General features: G+C 54.3%; 1 protein-coding gene across 1 annotated transcript; it reads left to right on the top strand.

Annotated features, from left to right (window-relative positions):
* The first annotated feature begins 84 nt into the window (after positions 1-84).
* On the top strand, positions 85-22,411 carry ST6GALNAC1 (ST6 N-acetylgalactosaminide alpha-2,6-sialyltransferase 1). The gene is made up of 9 exons (XM_040989354.1): positions 85-212; positions 19,279-19,951; positions 20,469-20,637; positions 20,730-20,901; positions 20,999-21,137; positions 21,333-21,436; positions 21,688-21,777; positions 21,870-21,969; positions 22,220-22,411. The coding sequence occupies exons 1-9, from the start codon at positions 85-87 to the stop codon at positions 22,409-22,411; spliced, it is 1,767 nt and encodes a 588-aa protein (XP_040845288.1).
* Positions 22,412-23,017: the final 606 nt, after the last annotated feature.

Here is a 23,017-nt window from a genome sequence, read left to right on the forward strand (position 1 = left end):
GCAGACTACCTGAGGGCTATCTGCTGTGCCCATCGAGCCCCGGGCCATGCAGAAACTGCCTGCGTGGTCCTCGCCGGCACCAGCATGCTGTCCTGTGTGCGGAAGCTCGGGCGCCCGGGCCCGGGACTCCGGTGGCCCCTGGCCTTGGCCATGCTCATCTTCTTCCTCTTGTACTTGTCTTTTCTGAAGGAACCCAGCACGAAGCCTTCCAGGTAAGAGCCCTGAGGAGACGGGGGCGGCTGGAGCCCCAGGGGGACTGCCAGTGCCTCTCTGTCCATGACAGTGTGTTGTCCAGAACCGCCAGGCAGGGAGGGCACAGGCAGGACGCGGGGTCGGAGGGGTGAAGATGGAGGTGGCTCAGGGCCCCTGGGGCCCCTGGGGCCCGGGAGGACGTGCGTCTGGTGGCCAGTGGGCTGGGTGTTCAGGAGCCCAGGGAGAGGAGCTGTGCCGTTTCCCACTCGGGCAGAGTTCCTGTGCCCTGAGTCAGTGGCTTGCCGGTGCACCCTGCTTCTTTCAGAGCCCTGTGTACCAGCCATTTTCTCCATGAGGGTACTCAGTAACATGGTCGGGGGCACTCACCCCACTGAAGGAGGAAGCCCCAACTCTGGGCTTCAACTTTATCCTTAAAAAACAAACAAAAAAACAAAAAAACCTTCCTTCACCAGCTTTCTTAAAAAATACACTTATGTATAATAGTGAGAGACTCTTTTCTTCCCAAATTCCATCATTTTTTTAAACAAAGAATGTTGTGCTACTCCTGTTAAGAATCTCGTGGAGTTGAAAAGTACAGAAGAGGGTCCAGCACAATGGCTCAAGTGGCGAATCCTTGCCTTGAACGTGCTGGGATCCCATATGGTCACTATCTCATGTCCCAACTGCTCTGCTTCCCATCCAGCTCCCTGCTTGTGGCTTGGGAAAGCAGTCGAGGACGGCCCAAAGCCTCGGGACCCTGCACCCGCATGGGAGACCTGGAAGAACTCCTGGCTTCATATTGGCTTGGTTCCCGCTATTCTGGCCACTTGGGGAGTGAATCAGTGGACGGAAGAATTTTCTCTGTGTCTCTCCTCCTCTCTGTAAATCTGACTTTCCAATAAAAGTAAATAAATCTCTTTAAAAAAAAAACAGTAACTTGAAAAAAATTGTTTTAATTATTTATTTATTTTAAAGATTGATTTTTATCAGAAAGTCAGATATACAGAGAGGATGAGAGACAGAGAGGAAAATCTTCCATCTGATGATTCACTCCCCAAGCGGCTACAATGGCTGGAACTGTGCTGATCCAAAGCTAGGAGCCAAGAACTGCTTCCAGGTCTCCCACACGGGTACAGGCTCCCAAGGCCTTGGGTCGTCCTCGACTGCTTTCCCAGGCCACAAGCAGGGAGCTGGATGTGAAGGGGGTAGCCAGGATTAGAACCAGCACTCATATGGAATGCTGGCAAATGCAAGGCAAGGATTATCCAGTTGGGCCATCATGCCATCCCAGGCCCTCTTTTAAATAGGAAAATACAGAACCAAGGGTGAGTCAGTCCCAGGTTATCTTTCTGTGAGACCCAAAGGTCGGAGTTGGCGGCGTGGCGTTGTGCTGTGTGAGCTGGTTATGTCGGCGATCCCCAGGGTGCACTGAGCGTACAGCTCGCGGAGGTTGGCGGCTAACTGTGTTGGTCACAGGCTCGTGCTGAATCGCACATGCAGCTCTACTCCTCAGCGAGACATCTGCCTCATGCGGCTCCTTACCGAACCAATCCTCTTCGCTGCAACTTGGGGTCCACGTTGGGCCGCTGCCTGTGTCACACCTACTTTTGTACCTTCATGTACATACGTTTCTTTTCTTTTTAAGATTTTTGTCAATGATTTTTTTTTTTAAGATTTATCTATTTCTCTGAAAGCTGGAACTGCAGGGAGGAGGGTAAAGAGGCAGATGTCACCTGCGATGCCCCACTCCTGCCCTGGCCCCAAGTGCCAGGCTAAAGCTGGGAGTCCAGAACCCCAGCTAGGGCTCCCCCATAGGTGACAGGTGCCCACGCACTCGGGGTATCTTCTCCTGCTTTCCCTGGAACGTTCGCAGGGAGCTGGACAGGAAAAGAACAGCTGGAGCTTGGATCAGTACCCATCAGGGTTGGCAGCATCATGGGCAACCCTTTAATGTTTAACACACTGCACAACCAGGCCAGCCCCTGTAGGCAGGTTTCTCAAAGGAGAATTGCAATGGACGTGTTTGCTTTATATATTGATATCAATTGTTCTTTCCAAAGGTCACACCTGGTCTGATGAGATGATTAGTCAATGTTTAGTTCTCCCTTTCATGTCTTGGACTACGTCTTCTTCTTTTTCAAAAAGACTTGTTTATTTGTTGGAAATTCAGACTTACAGCTCTTCTTGCTCCCCACGGATGGAAGGTAGTAATCTCTCCCCCATTCCGTTCTTTCTGAACATGGCCCACGTGTTCCACCTTCTGAGTAAATCTTACCATTTTCTAAGACAGAGGTCTTCCATCTGCAGCTCCCCTTTCAGCGGCCACGGGAGCCTCACCCGGGTCTCCTCCGTGGGTGCTGGGGCCCAGACACTCAGGTCTTCTCCCATGGCTTTTTCCAGCCGAGAAGCAGGGAGCTGGGTCAGAAGTGGAGCCGCTGGGACAGGACCTGGCGCCCAGAGGGCCGCTGGTGCCAAGGCTTAAGCACTTACACTACGGGGCAGGCTCCGGAGTATCGCCTTGGGTTCTCATCGCGTGCATTTTCCCATCAATGATCTAGTCCCATGTTTTCACACATTCTTAGCTTGTTTTTCTTTTTTCTTGTTTTCAGATGTTTTTGTGTATTAGAGATATTAACCCTTTCCAATCATACCTCAACGTTTTCTTTGGCTGATACTTGTCATGCAACTTCTTCAGTCATACAGAGGTTTTCCGTTGTTGTCTGTATCTGATATTTTGTTTCTTGAGAGACAAAGCAACAGAGAGAGAAGGAAAAGACACGGATCTTCCATTTGTTGGTTTACTCCCCCAAATGGGCCCCGTGCTGGGCCAAGCTGAAGCCAGGATCCAGGAGCTGCATCCTTGTCTCCTCTGTGGGTGGCAGGGACTCAACACTTGGGCCATCCTCCACTGGCTTCCCAGGTGCACTGGCAGGGAGCTGGATGGGAAGTGAAGCAGCCAGGACTCACTGGGACTCTAATAAGGGCTGCTGGCATTGCAAGTAGCAGCTTAATCGGCTGCACTGTGTTGCCAGTCACTTAGAAGTAACTTCTAGGTTGTAAAAAAAAAAAAAAAAAATCAGTCCATTGGGCCCAGTGCGGTAGCCTAGCAGTTAAAGTCCTTGCTTTGCACACACCAGAATCCCATATGGGTGCCAGTTCTAATCCTGGCAGCCCTGCTTCCCATCCAGCTCCCTGCTTGTGGCCTGGGAAAGCAGTGGAGGATGGCCCAAAGCTTTGGGACCCTGCACCCACGTGAAAGACCTGGAAGAAGCCCCAGGCCCCTGGCTCTGGATCAGCTCAGCCCTGGCTGTTGTAGCTGCTTGGGGAGTGAATCAACAGATGGAAGATCTTCCTCTCTGTCTCTCTTCCTCTCTGTATATTTGACCTTCCAATAAAAATAAACAAATCTTTTTAGAAAATCCATTTTTCCATTTATGATAATTTATCTTGGTGCAATTTTTAGGACGGATGGTCACATTCCAAAGTTATATATATTTCTGTACTTTCGTCTTTGAAATTTCAAAAATTCATGCATTCGAATGTGGATTTTTCTATTTGTCAGACTCCTTTTGATTGCCATGAACACAAACCAGCTCAGCAGAGCTTAGGAGAGAAGCATAAAGGATGGCATGCTGTGGGGTTCCTAGGGAAAGGCCTTGGTGGGATGACGGCTGCAGAAGGGGTTACCCTGGAGTTACGGGGTGTGGGCAAAGCCAATGGAAGGCAGCAGGGTGCTGGGCTGGTGCCTAGGGTGATGCCACGGTGGGGAGATGGAGCCACCGTGTCCCATTTTGTGGCCTGCTTGGTGTTGGGGCTGGGCCCATGCACCTGCTGAGGGGACAGCGGTCATGGCCCTAGCAGGGCCCCTTCTGGGGGGTTCCTCCAGGCCACGGAGACCCCTCTGTGGAGAAAGCCACTTAATTCCTAACTGCACAGGGACCCTGTCGTGAGACAGAAGGTATGTGACCTCGGGACAGAAGAGACCCCCTCAATCCCTACAAGACAGTTGCTCCGTGAGGAACCAACCCAGCACAGTCAGGCCAGGGAAGAGGGTGGGCGTTGCTCGGACCCTGCACGTGATTCGAGCCGCCACTCCCTCCAGCTCCACCACCCCTTCCTGCCCCCTTCACCCACTCCCCTGTGCCAATCTCACCCCCTGCCCAGGCAGCCAGCATCTCCATTCTGGCCAAGGGGCAGGTGAAGGAAAGCTAGAAGAGCCAGACTGGCCACCCAGAGTTTGAAACAGAATTGTAGTGAACTTGTGTATGTGTGGTGGGGTGGATTACAGGGTAAAATTTTCTTAGATTATTTTTAGTTTTGGAGACAGAGGGAGATGGCCTGTTAGTATCTAATTCCCCAAGTGCTCACAACACAGGGGCGGGGCCAGGCTGAAGCCAGGAGTCTGGAACTCCATCCGGGCACCAAAGCCATCACCTGCTGCCTCTTGGGGCATGCATGAGATGAGCAGGCAGCTGGCATGGAGAACTGCAGGCAGGACTCGATCCCAGGCCATCCTATGTTAGGACGCCGCTGTTCTAGCTGGCGTGCTAACTGCTGGACCAAACATGAGTCCTTGAACTGGACTGTCATCAGTCCAGAGGGACTGTCTCCAACACAGCTGGCCCTGAAAGGGGCAGGGAAGGGCTGCAGTGGAGCCTGCCCCACAGCCGGCTGACCCGCCTAAGTCCTCATGACTGGCAGAGGGAGCGCAGCAGAGGTCCCTGTGGGAAAGGGGTTTGCACCTGTCCAAGGCTGTGAAGTGGAGTTTGAGGGCTCAGTGAGTGAAAGGCCAAGAGACACCCAGAGACCCACGGCAGGGCCCCAAGGGAGAGCAGGAGGTGCCAGGAGCTGCCCAGAGACTGTCCAGCTGGGGAGTGGCCTCGTGTGGACAGTGTGGATGTCCTCGTGTGTGGTGGTGACCACCGATGTGCGGACACACAGATTTCATCTGCAGGTGATCCTGACACAACGTGGGTGGCCGAAAGCAGGAAGAGTAGGGAGTGTGTGAGGAGCAGCAGAAGGGGAGGCAAAAGGGGCCCTAAGCCTTGCCCTTCAGAGATGTGGCATGGCCCACCTGTGTCTGCCCCACGTGGCAGCATGGGCAGAGGCTGACGGTGAAGTCAGAAACAGGAGATGTAAAGTTATGCCCTTTGTCCGGCGCCAGCTCCACATCGGAGTTCTGCCGTCCGCCCGGCAGGGCCCAGATGGAGATCCAGGCTCCACGTCGGGGTTCTGCCATCCGCCCGGCAGGGCCCAGATGGAGATCCAGGCTCCACGTCGGGGTTCTGCCATCCGCCCGGCAGGGCCCAGATGGAGATCCAGGCTCCTGGCTTCAGCTTACTCGAAGCGCTGCCGTTGTGGCTGTTGTAAGAAGTGAACCAGGTCATATCTCTCTCTCTCTGCATGTGTGGGTCATCCTGCCTTTGAAATAAATGGGTAAGTACGTCAATACATCTTTAAAACCAGGGGAAAGGCCACATGTTGAGACTGCCCAATAGACTGTTTATAAACTTTGTTGAGTCATCAAATTCCAAAATGATTAACAGAGGGAGTGAGAGCCGTGCAGTTAGAGAGGTCATTTTAGGAGGGCCCTGTGGCCGTGCTGATCTACACTGTGTACTAATGTGAAAGGCAGAGTCACACACACGGAGCGAGAGAAGTTTTCCAGCCGTTGGTTGACAAATACCCACAGCACCCAGGGCTGGGCCAGACCAGAGCCAAGAGCCATAAGCTTCCCCTGGTCTCCCTCATGGGTACCAGGGACCCAAACACTTGAGCCATTCTCTGCTACCTCCCAGGCCCATTAGCAGGGAGCTGGACTAGGAGCAGAGAACAGCCAGGACTCTACTTGGCACCCCAATACACAATGCGGGCATTCCAAGCAGCAGCTAACCCCACTGCACCCCAATGCCTGCCCAGCACCAGGCACTTCCATGGCACAAAATGGGGATCTTGGATCGGGGCATGGCCTTTGCAACGACTGCCCAAGATCTTCTTCAAAAGCGACCCGTGGGAAGCCCGAGACAGGTGAATGTAGCTCCTCCCACCCAGGGACAGTGGAGCACATGTGAAGCTGGGGTTAGCCGCTTCCACTATGTCACCCGGGCCAGGTTTCAAGACGGTTAGCGATAATAACAGCAGGTTAAGCTGCTGCGTGCAACGCCAGCATCCCACAGGCGCCAATTCCGGTCCCTTCTATTTTTCCAATGCAGCTCCCTGCTAATGTGCCTATGAAGGCAGTGGAGGATGGCCCAAGTCCTCGGGCCCTCGCCACCCTTCTGGGAGATCCAGAAGGCGTTCCAGGTTTCTGCCTGGCCCGGTCTCAGCTGTTGTGGCCGTGTAGAGTAAGCCAGAACATGGAAGACCTCTCTCTCTTTAACCCCTGCTTTCCCTTTGTGTGTAATTCTGGCTTTTCTAAAAACAAAAACTAAAGCTGGGGAGACCCAGTGCGACCCGAGGGGCCGGGCAGGTGGTGGCAGCGGCAGCATTTGCACAATGCCCTGGGCAGAGTGACACTTTCTAAAGCAGGAACATGGTAAACTAAGGAAAACAGCTTGAGCAGTGACCTGGAAACGCAGGCAGCTGGGGTGTGTGCAAGGCCGTGAAGCTGAGTTCACTCCTGTCGATCCAGCTCTCACAGAGCCAGCTCAGTCATTGTGGCTCACGTCTTGCAGGTAGCTGCTACTCCTATCGTCACTCCTTTTCAAAGTTCCCGTTTATTTGAAAGGCCTAGTTAGAGAGAGGGAGAAGACCAAAGCCGTCACCCATTCGTTGGTCCATGCCCCAAGCGGCTACAATGGGTGGGCTGGGCTGGGCCAAAGCCAGGAGCCAAGTCCTCCGTCCCCATCAACCCCTTACAGATACAGCAAGCCAAAGGACTGTGCATGCCCAAGCCAACATCGCGGATCCAACCTCTTACCCTATCCCCCTTTACGTCCTCATCTCCATGTCATCACAACACCCATGTCACAGCACACCTGTTTCTTTTTATTATTATTATTAATTACATTGCATTATGTGACACGGTTTCATAGGCTCTGGGAATCCCCCAACCCCTCCCCGTACCCTCTCCCCATGGTGGATTCCTCCACCTTGTTGCTGTATTACATTTCAAATTCAGTCAAGATTCTTTCATTGCAAGCGTATACCAAGCATAGAGTCCAGCATCTTATTGTCCAGATAAATTCAACAGTTTCTTGGGGAGACCATCTCTGCTCTGAAGGCAGAGCTGGCAGAATATCATCCCGATCAATTTAAAGCCACAACATAACATCAATGACAATTTACAACATTATGGAATTAATTGGCATGATATTGAGTAACAAATATGTTAAAAAAAAAAAAAACCTGCAAGTTCTTAACTACATCCTGTGACTGCTTCATTGACATTTCAATTTTAGTTTATATACAACTGGCGGCTATCCACCTTAAAATGGCTATAGGGTACTATTCAGCTGTCTCATGTCTATTTTCATTTTAGTATTTAGCAGTTTATAGTGTTGAAGCATAATTTTGCTAAACTTGGCAGATTTTGGAATAGCCTAAACTGGGTTATAACTCTAACAAGGCATATGTCAACAATTGAGGTGCAGAACAGTTTTAGGAGGGGTGTGCAGAGAAATCTTCAATACCTTAGTGAGGAGTAACTAATCTTTGCGTCTTACCTTGTAAGGTATGTGTGAGTCCACGCTGACTGTTTCCTGTCTGGTTCTAAGCTTTCCTGGTTGTTCTCTGTCTATTCTAATGTGTGTGTGTGTGTGTGTGTGTGTGTGTGTGTGTGTGTGTATGTGTGTGTGTTGGGGGGGTGCTCCGGAGCGACCCTGATGGTTATTGTAAGAGAGGGTGGGGATCCAAACACACCTATTTCTTATCAGGGTAGGATTTTCCTGTGGCTGAGCACAGTCATATTTGAATCCATATCCTCAGTACCTTGAACCTGGCCCAGCCAGAGTGCAGGTAATTATAATTAATCATTGAAGAAGGCATTTGTGGCCTTTAAAAACCCATGAGAAAACGTAAACTTGGTAGCTGGCTACAACGTTAGAGTAAGAGAGCCATAAAACTTATGCAGTTGGTTCTGTCTGTGGATGCTGGGATCCCACGAGGCAGAGAGGGATGGGGCTGGGGGGAGCAGGGTGGAGGTATTGAGGTCCCTGGCCACGGCAGCATCAGCTGGGGCAGCAGGACTTGGCAGCTAGCCAACGCAGGAGCAGAGAGGAAGGGTTTAAGGACAGGCCTGTGACTTGCAGCCTGGATTATTAACAAGCCATCTATCAGGTCAGTGTAAAACGAACGCAAGTGTCTCAATCCTGGCACTTGTTTCTTGGTGCCGGTCCCTGGTTTGCCAGCCCCTGCCACCCGATGAGATGGCACAGTTGGGCTATATGTTGTGGCAGGGCCCTGTGTATTGTTCAGAGTGAGCCAGCCCAAGAACTCTGCCTCTTACTTCCTGTTCTGGGCTCCCGGAAGTGCAACTCAAGTTTACATAGCATCCAGGTCTTGCAATGAGCAAGTGTCTCTTTGACCCCTCTGCCCCTCCCCCTGCACGGCATCAAGGGCTCCAGGACAGCAGGGCCCAGGGAATGCTGCAGGAAGGAGGGTGGAGGAACCCTGGGCCCTGCAGAGCCGGGATCCCTGTCCTCCCTGCCCTGCCCCCCTCCTCCTCTCACCTGGCTCCCCAGCAGAGTAAACCTTGCAGCCGCAGGGCAGTGGTGGGGTGGCCAAGCCCTCTGAGCTGTTTGCCTAGTATCACCAAATCTTGGCCATGGAACGGATTCTGCCCACTGTGGTTGTGGGGAACAAAGAAGTGGCAACAGTGGCACTGCAAGGGACACAGAGAAGGAAGCTGGTCGGGCACACCCAGAGGTGCCCGCTCACAAGCCCTCGAGGGGGTAGAGTTACAGGAAACTGTTGCGTTCCTATACTGGGAAAGACGCTTCTGTGTTTTCTGTAACAGGTACACAGTGCTTTTATCGAGAGACATTTAATTCACTGGAAATTCATTTCTGAAACAGGAGAAGTCTACCAGTGTAGGTGTCTCCTGTTGGCTGAAGAGACCAAAGTCATGGCACCCAAGGCCCAGGGCCCCCACGCCACCCAAAACCATCCTACTGTCCAACCATGCACAGCACTTACGTCTGATGAGTCCTGCGTTTCTGGCACTTTCTGCCTCCAAAAGAGCTGTTAGACAGATAAGGATTTATTTTATTTTTTTTAAAAGATTTATTTATTTATTTATTTTATTGGAAAGGCAGATATACAGAGAGGAGAGACAGAGAGGAAGATCTTCTGTCCGATGATTCACTCCACAAGTGAGGGCAACGGCCGATAGATACTATGCCGCAGCCAGAAGCCAGGAGCCTCTTCCGGGTCTCCCATGCGGGTGCAGGGTCCCAAAGCTTTGGGCCGTCCTCGACTGCTTTCCCGGGCCACAGGCAGGGAGCTGGAAGGGAAGCGGGGCTGCCGGGATTAGAACTGGCGCCCATATGGGATCCCGGGCGTGCAAGGCAAGGAAGGACCTTAACCACTGCGCCACAGTGCCAGACCCTATTTTATTTTTATTTAAAAGTTATAGAGAAGAGAGACATACACAGAAAGAAAGTGATCTTCCATCTGCTTGTCTACTCCCCAAATGGCCGTAACGGCCAGAGCTGGGCCAGTCCAATTCTGGGAGCCAGCAGCTTCTTCCAGGTCTCCCACGTGGGTGCAGGGACCTAAGCACTTGGGCCATCCTCAGCTGCCTTCCCAGGCCATGGGCAGGGAGCTGAAATGGAAGTTGAGCAGCCAAGACTAGAACTGGTGCCCATATGGGATGCTGGTACTGCAGGTGGAAGCTTATCTTGCTACACCATGGCGCTAGCCCCAAGCAGGCTTACAACTTGATTCCATTTCCCTTAAGCTTTCTGAGGTGTCTCGGTCCGTGTGGTCACGTTGTGGTCCCGGGTCAGCGCTTTCTCGTCACTGTCTCCCACTGGACCCGGACACCCTGCCATCATCCACCGACCTCGGCCCCTTTGTCTCCAGTCCCCGCAGCTTGGCGCCCACAGGCACTTCATCACTCCCCTGTGGGACGGAGATTGCTTCGACCCTTCTCTCTCAGACCGTTCCCGACAAGGTGGCTCATTTAGTTTCCAGCTCTCCTCTTGAGTGGCCTGCTGTCATGAGGGTAACATGCGCACTTGTTTTTGTCAAACAGTTGGGTGAGTGTGGCCTCCTGCTCCGGGTTCGTTCACCCCTCCAGCTGTCACCCTTCGGTCCTTATCACATCCTTTCCAAATAACGTGGTGCTGTGTCGCAGGTTCTCAAGTTCTCCACATGCAGCCGCTCAGAGCTGGAAGGAAAATATTATTTGTCGACAGCCTTGATCAGATTGCGCTCCGGGGGAGTTACTGGGTGTCATAAAGGTTAGAAAGCGATCCAAGCTGACCTGCCTTGCGTTCGCACAGGCTGGCAGCTCCAGGTACTGTGGCTTGTAAAATCCTCGTGTCCATGGGTGAGGGAAGGGAGAGTCAAGGGCTTCTTTGTCTTGCCAAGGGCGAGTGCGGGACAGGTCTGGGCATCCTCCGCTCCGGCAGCACCAAAAGCCCAGGTGTCCCTCAATCTCCCGTGCAATATGGCTCATCACTTGGATATCGAGAGGTTACACCGAGGGCAGGTGACAGCCGCAGTCCAGGTGGCTGCCTGCGTGTCCCCTCGCCCCGTGCCATGGCTCCGGGGGTGCAGACAGTCCTTTCCTCGTATCATCAGGAAGCAGGAAGCACAGTTGGGACTGGGAATCCTTTCTCTTGCCAAGGGCCACAAGGGATTTGCTGCGTTAATTCACAGGCCAGACAAAGCGAGCCACTTTAAGAAACCCAGCTTGCTGCAGATGTACTGAGTTTGCAGTTCTACCAGTGGTGCCCGGGGAAGGGCCAGCCAGAGTGATTCCACGGCCAGTCCTCGCTCCACCAGCCCCAGGGATTTCATGGGACGGTCCTTGCTGCCCCAGTCCCTCTCAGTGCCCCATCCTGAGGTTACTGAATGATGTCGTCGGCCGTAGGATGCTGCCCAACAGTGAGGGGCAAGGGGCAACTCCTGCCCCTCCCAAGAACAGTGGTAGTTGCCCACCCCACTGCCCTCCCTCCCAGCAGAAGACTCAGAGTGCGGGCAGGGGATACAGCGTAGGGGAAGGATGGAAATGCACTTTGCCTCCACTGAAGGTGATCATCTCAATCAACACCAGCACCCGCCCCCTGGCGAAAAAAACATCAGCTAGCTGAGTTCGCTTTTCCTTTTCCTTGCAGGGTGGCTGGAGCCTTGAGCACCCTAGCTAGGACAGCAAGCAGTGTGGTCACAGGCTCCTCGCTCTGGGCGTGAATCTCACCCTGCACCTGCCATGCTTGGCTGCAGGGCTCCCCGTCCTCGCCTCAGCCCGAAACACTCACGCCTCTCATGCTGGGCACAACTTGCAAAGCGGCCTTTATCACTCTGGCCCACGATGCTCAGGGTTCTATCAGGCAGAATGTTAGAGATTGTTCTGGAATGTTAGAGAATGTTCTAGATGTCTGTCTTTTGGGAGTGGGGGGCCTGGTGCTGGAGCTGGCCACTGGATTAGAACGTAAAGCAATGCCCTTATTTTTCTTTTTGAATGTTTTCTGTCTCTATTTATTTAGCTACTTCCCATTTTTTTTTTTATTGGAAAGTCAGATTTAGAAAAAGAAAAAAGACCTTCTGTCCACTGATTCACTCCCCAAGTGAGCACAACAGAACTGAGCCAATCCGAAGTCAAGAGCCAGGAGCTTCTTCCTGGTCTCCCATGCAAGTGCAGGGTCCCAAGGCTTTGGGCTGTCTTCCACTTCTTTCCCAGGCCACAAGCAGGGAGCTGGATGGGAAGTGGAACAGCCAAGACTCAAGCCAGCACCCATATGGGATTCTGGTCCTGTGAGCAGTGACCTTAGCTGCTATGCCACAGCACCAGCCTCATGCTCCCCTCAAGGAGGAGCTGTGGACAGCAGAAGTGGAGTTGGGAAGAGGAAGGCAGGCCCTGACCACTCAGGCGGAGCTAAAGCCAGGGAGGCCATGGCCAAGATGACCGAGGAGGATTCCAGGTCAGAGCCCAGCACTTAGGGGTGTGGCCAGACACACAGCACATGGTGGGCAGGTGCAACTGACCAGGGCCTTGGCCACTGCATGGGGAAGTCCATGTGCTGGTTGCTCAGGGCACTACGGCAGTCTCCAGAGCATTCTCCTCTTCCCCAGAAACCCACTGTTGCCCCATCTGCGTTAGTGGGCACTGGCTTGGCCACCCGCCTTTGGCAGCCCCTGTCTTCTCCCTAGGCTTGTATTCCGCTCTCTTGCCAGCAGCTGTGCAGGCATATATATACAAACTTTGAGACTTTGCCACTTCTTTTCCTTTTAAAAATGTTTTTAAAATATTTGTCTATGGGCCCGGCGCGGTGGCGCCAGTGGTTAAGTCCTCGCCTTGCACGCCCGGGATCTCATATGGGCGCCAGTTCTAATCCCGGCAGCCCCGCTTCCCTTCCAGCTCCCTGCCTGTGGCCTGGGAAAGCAGTCGAGGACGGCCCAAAGCTTTGGGACCCTGCACCCGCGTGGGAGACCCGGAAGAGGCTCCTGGCTTTGGATCGGCATAGCACCGGCCGTTATGATCACTTGTGGAGTGAATCATCGGACGGAAGATCTTCCTCTCTGTCTCTCCTCCTCTCTGTATATCTGACTTTGTAATAAAAAATAAATAAATCTTAAAAATTTTTTTTTAAAAAATGGGCTATAGGGAAGTAGGTAACACTATTCGATATTGTTTTCTTCATGTATCTGAGGTAGAGGGGGATATTGAGAGAGAAGCCCCACCCATTTCCCACCCACCCCAAGTCCCGAATGTGGGGCATGCTCTGAGATACTTGCTCAAGTGGTTTTGATAGTTCACCAGTTATGAATCACTGCCAATCTTGCCACTCCAAGCACGATGAGGTCATTGAAGAATCCGCTGATTGACATAGTCCATCATAGAGTCTCCATTTTCCCAGTATTTCGCTGCCAACATATAGCTGAGGCGGTTGATTGACCTGTTCTGTCTTCCATCCTTTCTTGGTTAGGGTTCTGAGTCCGCCATTTCGACTGGGGAGATCCCCAAAGAAACTGAGGTGTTCCCAGACCAGATTCTTGTGTGTTCTAGCAAGCACAGGATCCGGCACAGTCCATCACCCCAATCAGCTGGTGGTTGCAATTGCTCAGTTGGTTCTGTTTTCAGCTCCGACTTCCACTGGAACCAATGGGTGCCGGCAGTCCAGGCTGGTTCTGCCCAGCACATACTCGGCCCTCACATAGACCAGTGGGAGCTGCAGCCTAGTCAGAGCGATCCACAATAACCCCCACCAGGCCTGCCCCCTACCCTGGTTTGCCAGTATGTGTAGCAGACTAGTCCAGTCTGTCCCACATCCCATTTGGCTCTCGCACATGTCGATGGGTATTGAAGCTTAGTTCCATCTAACCAGCTCCACTATCCAGCCCTCACAGTGTGCATGCGTCTCTGTCTAGCCACCCCAGCCCCTGTCCTAGTTTTCGTGCCCTCCTGTGGTAGTGGTAACCGAAGAGGGATGAGCCCACTATTTCCCTCCCAGGTCTTTCTCACTCCCGGATTATGTACTCTTCAGGTGGTTCTGGCATTTGACTTGACAGAATTAGCCCCTAGTGCCAGCTTCTGCCAGCTGATGCTGTGGCTAAGCCCAAACAACCCTCGCCCACTCTAATTTATGCTTGCACCAGTAGGAATAATCAGCTCAGTCCGGCTTTTCCCTGATCTAGTCCACATGAGGTGCACAGATGTTGTAGCCCTGCTTAGTCTGGTCTGGCCCCATCCCAGCTCTTGCTCTCCAGTGGGAGTAGCTGTCCGGCAAGGGGACCCTCCCTTATTCCACCTGCCAGCTCTGCCCCCTCCCTTCCTGGTTCTCACGCGTGCTGGTTGGGTGCTGCGGTCACATCTGGTACCGGCAACTTCACCTTGGCATTCCGTATTGTGCACTGGTTTTGCTGCGACTGAACCTGGCTTGACCTACACTCTGTTCTGGTGCTTGGATTTGCCAGTGGATGATGTGAACTGATTCAGCCTGGTTAATTGCAACACATTTTTTGCATCCCAAAGTACATGGCAAATATGCAATTAAATTAAATTGCATTGTAATCAGATGGGATCCCTGAGTGATGGGCCTGGAGCTCTGGAGAAGAGAGAGCCTTAGCAAAGAAAAGCCTTCGCTCGCCCCCAACCCCAACCCAGCCCCTGTGCCTGGGCTCAAGACCACTCAGGGTCTGAACCAGATGGATTGAGGCCACCCAGCCTATGGACTCAATTCAATCCCCACCCCCAGGACATGCCACATGTAAAACTCAGGAAATGCTCGTGAGTTCTCTGGCTCCCACAGGTGAATTTAATGATGTGGAATTAAGTGAAACCTCATGGCATCACTTGGCCACCAGCTGGGTCATTGCTGCGACTTCCTATAAAACTCCCAGGAGTGAATCACCAATCCATTTCAGCCTTTGCAGACAGAGCAGCCTTCCTGGGAGTCCGCTGGCTGATCTGGCCTTCAAATGGAGTTCCAAGGAGGAGCACTCCTGCAGGGCCTACGAGATTGCTCAGCAAGAGGGTCAGCTGCCCGGGTTGTCTGGCTGTGATCGTAGGAAAGACCAGCCTGTGGCACATTGTCCTAACAGGTGCTGGGTAGTGTCTACCTGCCCCCATGAAGCTGTCCTTCCCCAATGGACACAGTGAGGCCCGGATGTGAGCTGGGCCCCTGCAACAGGAGGGAGCTATGAGAAGCGTCTTTCCCCTGACAATGAAAAATGGGGAGCTAAGAGGTCCAGCAAGCTCTGGAGTAGGTCTCACAGCTGTCCACCTCTAGCCCCACATGGGCTCAAATGGGGAGGAAGCTGGGGGTGGGGCAGAGAGTGAGAGGAAGACGAAAAACAGTCCTGGGCTGGCCTCACCCATAAAGCCAGCAGCCTGTAGCTGAGTGCTGCTTCCCATCCTGGCTGCTCTACTTCCAATCCCACTCCCTGCTCATGTGCTGGAAAGTCAGTGGAAGGTGACCTGAGTGTCCCGTCCACACGCTGTCATAAGGTGCTCCCTACTTCTACAGTGAATGAGCGCCCCGTCACTCCAACCTCCAGCGAGAGCTACTGTGCACCCCACAGGTCCAAGGTCTCAACCCCAATCCACAGGCCCAGGATGCACAAGAGACCCTCGGTCAACATGTGTCCTTTTGTGGGGACTGAGTACATCTGGTCCTGGCTCACTGTGGTTCAACTCCATTTCCACCCTGGGCTCTGATGTCCCGTTCCAAAGCTCTGACTTGACGTGGCCCTGTGACAGAGTCACAGAAGTCTGTCTCCTCGGAGCAGGTGACGCAGGGAGAGTAGGCATCGCCCTGAACAAACACGGCCCCTGGAACGTGACGCAGAGGACACCTTGTGTGGCTTTAGCACTGACAGATACTCCCTCGGGAGCCAGAGCTTAGGTCAGGCTGCCTGTCCCTGCAGCGTCCCTTTCTGCAAGGCTGTCCCCAGAGCCTCTGGTGGCACTTTTCTGCAGGTTACCTCTCCCCTACATGGCTTTGCACTGCAGGGGAATGGATGGACTTAGCTCGTGTCAGAGGCCCCAGGGGAGCTACAAGGCCGCTCACGGAGATGAAGTCAATATTTGGCGAGTCCAGAAATGAATGTGTTGGAGCAGGGGTGTGGAAGCCAAGGCAGCAGCAGATGCGGGACTGGGCGAGTCCACTGGGATCCAGGGAGGATGCCGGACCTCCTTGCATGGGCGTGGGAGGGGAAGGGGGGACGCTTCTGTGTGCCAAACCTGCCCCGGGCCACGTGGCAAGCCAGTGCTCCCGGGAGGGCTTGCGTAGCCAGGAGAGGTGGCAGCCTGCTCCGCTGAGATCCGAGAGGGCAACAGGTTTTAATCTCACTGGCTGTGGGCCATGCGTGGTGTATTCTGTCTTGTTTCCTGTGTGTGACGTCAACAAGCTAGGCACACACAGCCGAGAACAAAATGGTACTCAAGGCCAGTGTGGCTGAGGGGTCTGGGGAGGCCTGCAGCTCCCGGGACATCCCACCACCCTGATTTCCCCCCGACAACACACATAGGGACGTCCCCTTAGAGAAGCAGAAGACAGTGGGATTGTAGCACAGCAAGTTCAACATCCCACAGAAGTCCCAGTTCCAGTCCGGCTGCTCCACTTCCAACCCAGCTCCCTGCTTTCAGCTTGGGGAAAGCAGCAGAAGACGGCCCAAGTGCTTGGGACCCTGTATCCACAAGGGAGATCTGGATGAAGCTGTTGGCTCCTGGCTTCAGCCTGGCCCAGCCATTTGGGGAGTAAACCAGTGGATGGAAACTCTCTCTATCCGTCTCACTGACATTCTGTCTTGCAAACAAATCAGGTTTATCTTTAAAATAAAGGAAGAAAACAAAATAGATACAATCACTGCAGCCAAAAAGCTTTGAGGCCAAAAAGAACCTATCTTGTACTACTGCTGGAAGAACATTCTAGAAGGGAAGTTAGATGGGCTCCCCCCCATGACCACAACTTTCCCGTTACACCTGTCTCTCCCCACTGAACATACTCTCTCTGTTTTTAAATTTTATTTTTGATGATGGTTGCATAGTTGATTAACGTGGGAAGTGTTGACGTTTAGGCGAAATTGGTTGAGACCATTGTTTTCAAATCTTTTTCTCCTTCCTGTGTCTGGGGGAAGAGGGAGATGAGGAGATAAGGGGAGAAGCCGTACCCAGCCTCCCAACTGCTTGGTACCCTGGGATGGGAAATGACCACCCCAGGTCATCCCAGGGTCCTTGATGTGGAACATGCCCAGAGGAGAACATTCTCATTTTAAATTTATTCTTTAAACATTTATTTACTTTGTTTAAGAGGCAGAATTATAGAGAGAAGGAAAGAGAGAGAATCTTCCATCCACTGGTTCACTTACTTCCCAAATAGCCGCTGATCTGAAGCCTGGAGCCAGGAGCCAGCAGCTTCTTCTGGGTCTCCCAGATGGGTGCAGGAGCCAAGGACTTGGGCCATCCTCTGCTGCTTTCCCAAGCCATCAGCAGGGAGCTGGATGGGAAGTGGAGCAGCTGGGACACGAATCAGTCAGTGCTCATACAAGATGCTGACAGGGCAGACAGAGGCTTAGCCTGGTATGCCATGACACTGGCCCTTAACATTCTCTACTGGCTCACCCCAAGCAAGGGGGCTGGTGCTCAATTCTGAACTCACAAGTCCACATGCAATGTGCATCGTACTGGGCCCTGCCCGCCGCTGGAGACCACCTCAGTCCACTCCACAGGGCCTTAGAGGGGATCCTCCCCGGAGAGCCTTCCTCACTGCCTGGGCAGGCTGTCCTGCCAGCGGCTGGCCAAAGCCCCTGGGCTGTTGTCCCAAGCTAGCAACAGCAGAGGCCAGGGGCTCTGGACTCATTCTGGTTAAGGGTCTGTTTGTTTCCAGCCAGCATGAGTGTGCGTCACCCAGCCGGGCCAGGGTCACGACGGTGCTTACAGTAAACCTTTGAGGCGGGTCTTTGGGGGATTAAGGTTGCCAACTTCCCACTTCCCTGTGAAGGGAGTCACCCAACTGGATGACCTGGGCTTCCATAACAACAAATGTTGCCCAATTCTAGAACAGCAAGTCCAGTGAGATCTTGGAAAAAAAAAAAAAAAAGAAAAAAGAAAAAGAAAGAAAGAGAATAAAGTCCATGGCAGCTATTGGTGCTGAGAGGTGTCTGATTCACCAACGTCATTGTTTCAGATGCAGCTGGTGATGGGGCGGGGAAAACCAGGAGGAACCTGGGCTGGGGGCTTGGCCCTACCCAGGAAGCATTTCAGCTCTGGTCAAGGCCTCCAGGCCCAGCACCTCACCCCCAGGGCACTGCCTAAGCCCCTCGGCTGGCCAAGGTTCATGCCCATAAGTGGTGCCTCTGGGTGAAGGGTAACTGTGGGAACAGACCTTCAGGCCCCATCCCTCCACCTACTTTGAAGCCTGCCTAAGCATGGGACTATATACTAGCCAGCATTTCCTTTGTTTGTTTTTTAAGATTTATTTATTTTGATTGGAAAGGCAAATCAGGTTTACAGAGGGGAGATAAAGAGAAAGATCTTCCATCTGCTGATTCATTCCCCAAATGACCACCACAACCAGAACTGAACCGATCTGAAGCCAGGAGCCAGGAGCTTCATTCCTGGTCTCCCATGTGGGTGCAGGGTCCCAAGGCTTTGGGCCGTCCTCCATTGCTTTCCCAGGCCACCAACAGGAAGCTGAATGGGAAGTGGAACAGCCAGTGGAAGTGGAACCGGTGCCCACATGGGATCCTGGTGCTTATGAGATAAGGATTTAGCCATTGAGCCATTGCACCAGGCCCAGCTTTTCCTTTGTAAAGATTTAATTTCACATATTTAAAAGAATGGCATAGACACAGGGAGAGATGGCAAGCTCTTCCATCCACTGGTTCACTCCCCAAATAGCCACAACAGTTGGGGGCTGGGCCAGGCCAAAGTCAGGAGCCTAGCATTCCATGCAGGTCTCCCGTGTGGGTGACAGGGGCCCAAGTGTCTGGGCTATCACCCATTGCTTTGCCTGGCACAGGCACAGCAAGCTGGATCAAAAATGGAGCAGCTGGGCTAGAACGGGCACTGCAATACAGGATGCTGGCACTGAAGGCTGTGGCTTAACCCACTGCACCTCACTCTAGCCCCTAGTTACGCTTCACGTTTCACGTTTCGGTTCAGAAAGGCAGAAACAGAGAACTCTCACCCGCTCATTTCTTCCCCAAACGCTTGTAATGGCCGGAGGCTGGACTAGGCCTGCCACAGAAGCCCAGTCCATCTGGTGTTCCCACAGTGGGGACAGGAAGCCGTCACCACCATCCTCATGCTCCACCAAGGAGTCGCAGTAACAGGCTTCTGAATTGGAAGTGGAGCCAGAATGTCAAGCAGGCACAGCAGATGGCATGTGGGGGTCCTGAGCGTGTGGGGGTACTTCATTGGGCACTGCCCCAACACCTGCTATGCTTCTGCAACCTTCATCAGAAGTCGTCTCTCCCCAGGTATCAATACCAACCGGACATTAAAGAGAGGGCTCCAGAGTTTCCAGAAAATGCCATGGTACAGGCACCCACCAGACTGCGGGTAGAGATGATGCCAGTGGACAATGCCACAGACACACGGCGCATGGCTGGAGACAGCGTGAGGACAGAGGCTGTCACAGTATCCCCACGCAAATGGGGCCCTGGGCCCAGTCCAGCAGACACAGCAGAAGCAAAGAGCCAGGAGAAAGAGAAAAGCCAGAAGGTTGGCCCGTCACCACAAAGTCAGGACGCGGGAAAGGCCTCCAACAGGACAGAGGCTGCGCCGCACAGGGGTCAGGACACGGGGACGGCCAAGGGGGACAGAGACCCCAGGCAACAGTCCACAACCTCCAGGCCGACCCCAGTGAAGCCCCAGGGCAGACTAGGAACCACAGCCAAGAGACTTGCACCAGCAAGTCAGGGCAAACCAGCTGGTGTGGCCACTGCAGTGCCAGCCAAGACAGAAAAGAATGGAAGACCCATGACCGCTGTGGCCCCCAAGGAGGAGAAGGCCCCGGTGACCCCAGCCCCCAGCTCTTCCCGGGGCCCCAGCACCCAGAGAAGCCCAGAGCTAAAGGCTGCCAACTTCAAGTCTGAGCCTCGGTGGGAGTTTGAGGAAAAATACAGTATGGACGTGGGGGGCCTCAAGACGGTGAGTTTCAACCATGAACTTGTCCTCCACACGTCCCACCAGAGGCAACCTAGCCCAGCTCTGTGGGCCTGCCTGGGATGGGGATGGGGGGCTGGCTGTCAGCGGGGTGAGCTGAGCCACCCACTCTGCAACCCCTGAACCCCAGCCCCTGGCAGGGACTCACCAACAGCAAGCCAACCCTGGCACTGGCCTGAACCACCCCCAGAAAGCTTTGTGCTCCCTGCATAGCCAGCCTGCTAGGGAAGCAACCCCAGCTGGGCATGGGCACCCCCGCAGCCCCTCTCACCTGTCCCTCCCCATGCATGAGCAATGGGGAGTGCCCAGACCACCACACACAGCCGCCCTCCTCACACTCCCTGGGCACACCTGCTCCTGGGGACCACAGCAAGCCCCCAGGCTAAGGAGGACACAGAGGTGACAGGGCTCAGTGTGGTGTCAGCTGAGAAACCTGAACCGTGCCCACTGTGCCCGGTTCAGCCCTGGCCTCTGGAGCCTGACCTAGCCCTCCTGCCTGCAGACCTGCCCTGACTCAATTAAGGTCAAAGCTTCCCAGTCGCCATGGCTGCACAGTCTCTTCCTGCCCAACCTCACCCTCTTCCTGGACTCGCGGCACTTCAACCAGAGCGAGTGGGAGCGCTTGGAGCACTTCGGCCCGCCCTTCGGCTTCATGGAGCTCAACCACTCCCGTGAGTGTGCCAGGGCCAGGGTGGAGGGCGGGGCCGCCAGACCCTGGAGAAATGACAGGTGACCCTCCCATCCCTGTTCCCTACCCACACAGTGGTACAGAAGGTGGTGACTCACTTCCCCCCAGTGCCCCAACAGCAGTTGCTCCTGGCCAGTAAGCCCTCGGGGAGCGCCCCGTGCATCACATGCGCTGTGGTCGGCAACGGGGGCATCATGAACAACTCGCGGATGGGCCAGGAAATTGACAGCCACGACTACGTGTTCCGGTTAGGCCCCACCCTTCTTCCTTACCTCCTCCTGTGGGTCCCTCCTCCGCATGCACCCACCCCCCTGCATGGCCTATGCAAGTCGGTCTTTCTACAGACTGAGTGGGGCTGTCATCCAAGGCTACGAACAGGACGTGGGGACGCGCACCTCATTCTACGGCTTCACGGCCTTCTCCTTGACCCAATCCCTCCTCATCCTGGGCGGACGGGGCTTCCGGAACGTGCCTGTGGGGAAGGTGAGCCCACGGCACATGCATAGGGGTCTCGCTGAAGTGCGGCCAGGGCAGACTGCACTCATCCCCCAGGGTCTGACAGCAGAGGCGGGGGACAGCAGCAGCTCTGAGAAGAGCAGGTGGGGACTTTGATGGGGCTGCCTAGCCCGGAGTCCCCAGGATGACACCCTCAGACCACACACCGCCCCTGGTCCTTAGGACATCCGCTACCTGCACTTCCTGGAAGGCACACGGGACTTTGAATGGCTGGAAGCTCTGCTGCAAAATAAGACCCTGGACAGAAAGAACCTTTCCTGGTTCAGGTATCCACTGCCCTGCCCGCCCCCACCAGGTCCCCAGCCAGGCAGGTATCCACTGCCCTGCCCCCCCCGCCAGGTCCCAAGCCAGGCAGGTATCCACTGCCCTGCCCCCCCGCCAGGTCCCAAGCCAGGCAGTGCCTGAGCAGTGGTCAAGGGCTGGATGGGTGGCGGTAGGGGCGGACAGCCCGAGTGACCTCCCGAGGTGGCCATGCCCACGGGCCTGACTGAGCCTGGACAACCCACTCCGGACACAGACGCAGGCCCCAGGAAGCTTTCAAGGAGGCCTTGCAACTGGACAGGTACCTGCTGCTGCACCCAGACTTCCTGCGGTACATGAAGAACAGGTGAGAGTGGGTAGAGCAGATGAGGGGCCAAGGCTTCGTGTCCGGTCCCTGCCGATGTGACAGCTGTGTGTGGGGGTGGATGCCCGTCACAGGTTCCTGAGGTCTAAGACCTTGGACACCGCCCGCTGGAGGATATACCGCCCCACCACGGGGGCCCTGCTGCTGCTCACTGCCCTGCACCTCTGTGACAAGGTACGCCCCCCACCCCAGGGAGCAGGTGCAAGCAGGAAAGGGGTGCTGGGTTACCCCAGGCCTGCTGTTCACGGGACGATGGCTGGATTGGGTGCTTGCTTCTGGCACAGCAGTGCAAGCACCATGGGGACCTGACCCCCAGACGCCTGAGGGGGTGGAGCCAGAGCCAGGATGGGAGGGTCCCCCACCCACAGACTCAGCCCCAGGGGCGGTGTCTGTAGGCCACTTCCAACGTCGGCTGTCCACGCAGGTGAGTGCCTACGGCTTCATCACGGAGGGACACGAGCGCTTCTCCGACCACTACTATGACAAGACCTGGAAGAAACTGGTTTTCTACATAAACCATGACTTCCAGTTGGAGAGGGAGGTCTGGAAACGGCTCCACACCGAAGGCATCATCCGGCTCTTCCAGCGCCCCGACAAGGTCAAAGCCAAGAGCTGATGGGGGCTGGCAGCGGCCTCTCCCCTGTGCTCTGCCGGCCCAAGCCCCGGGGCATGGTGGGGCAGCAGGTAGGGGGAGGAGCCTCGCGCGCTAGCGCCCATCTCCCCTGGACACTCCTGTGACTGACAGGAATGACGATGGCCGGGGAAGTTGTCGGAGCTTGTGTGGAGACCAGGGTGGTTTGCTACATGGGATGAAGTGGGGCCTGTGACCCGAATGGCAGCTGTCCGGAAGCTCCTTAGCACACAGGAGACAGAGACTGAACTTCCAGGGACACGCGGGCTTGGTCTGCATTCCAGATCTCCTTGGCAGCTGTGATGGCTCAAAGGCAGTGAGTGGCTGATTCTAGAAGAGTCTGCATTCTCCTTTGTCTTAGAGCTCCCTGACAACTAACTGTGTTGTAGAAAAACCCATCGCTAACACGGATTAAATTATCCACAGAAACACAAATGAACTTTGTACAACAGAGCTGCCACCAATGTGCCCCCACGGCTAGTGCAGGCATTGCACCTGCTAGCACGCTCATTTCTGAGTTTCCAGCCACCTGTCTGTCCTTTGGATTCTCTGACTGGCTCCTTCCTTCATGAGCCCATTAAATCAGTAAAA

This window comes from Ochotona curzoniae, unplaced genomic scaffold, assembly GCF_017591425.1.
Source record: "Ochotona curzoniae isolate NIBS_2020 unplaced genomic scaffold, NIBS_Ocur_1.0 contig_523, whole genome shotgun sequence".
NCBI lineage: Eukaryota > Metazoa > Chordata > Mammalia > Lagomorpha > Ochotonidae > Ochotona > Ochotona curzoniae.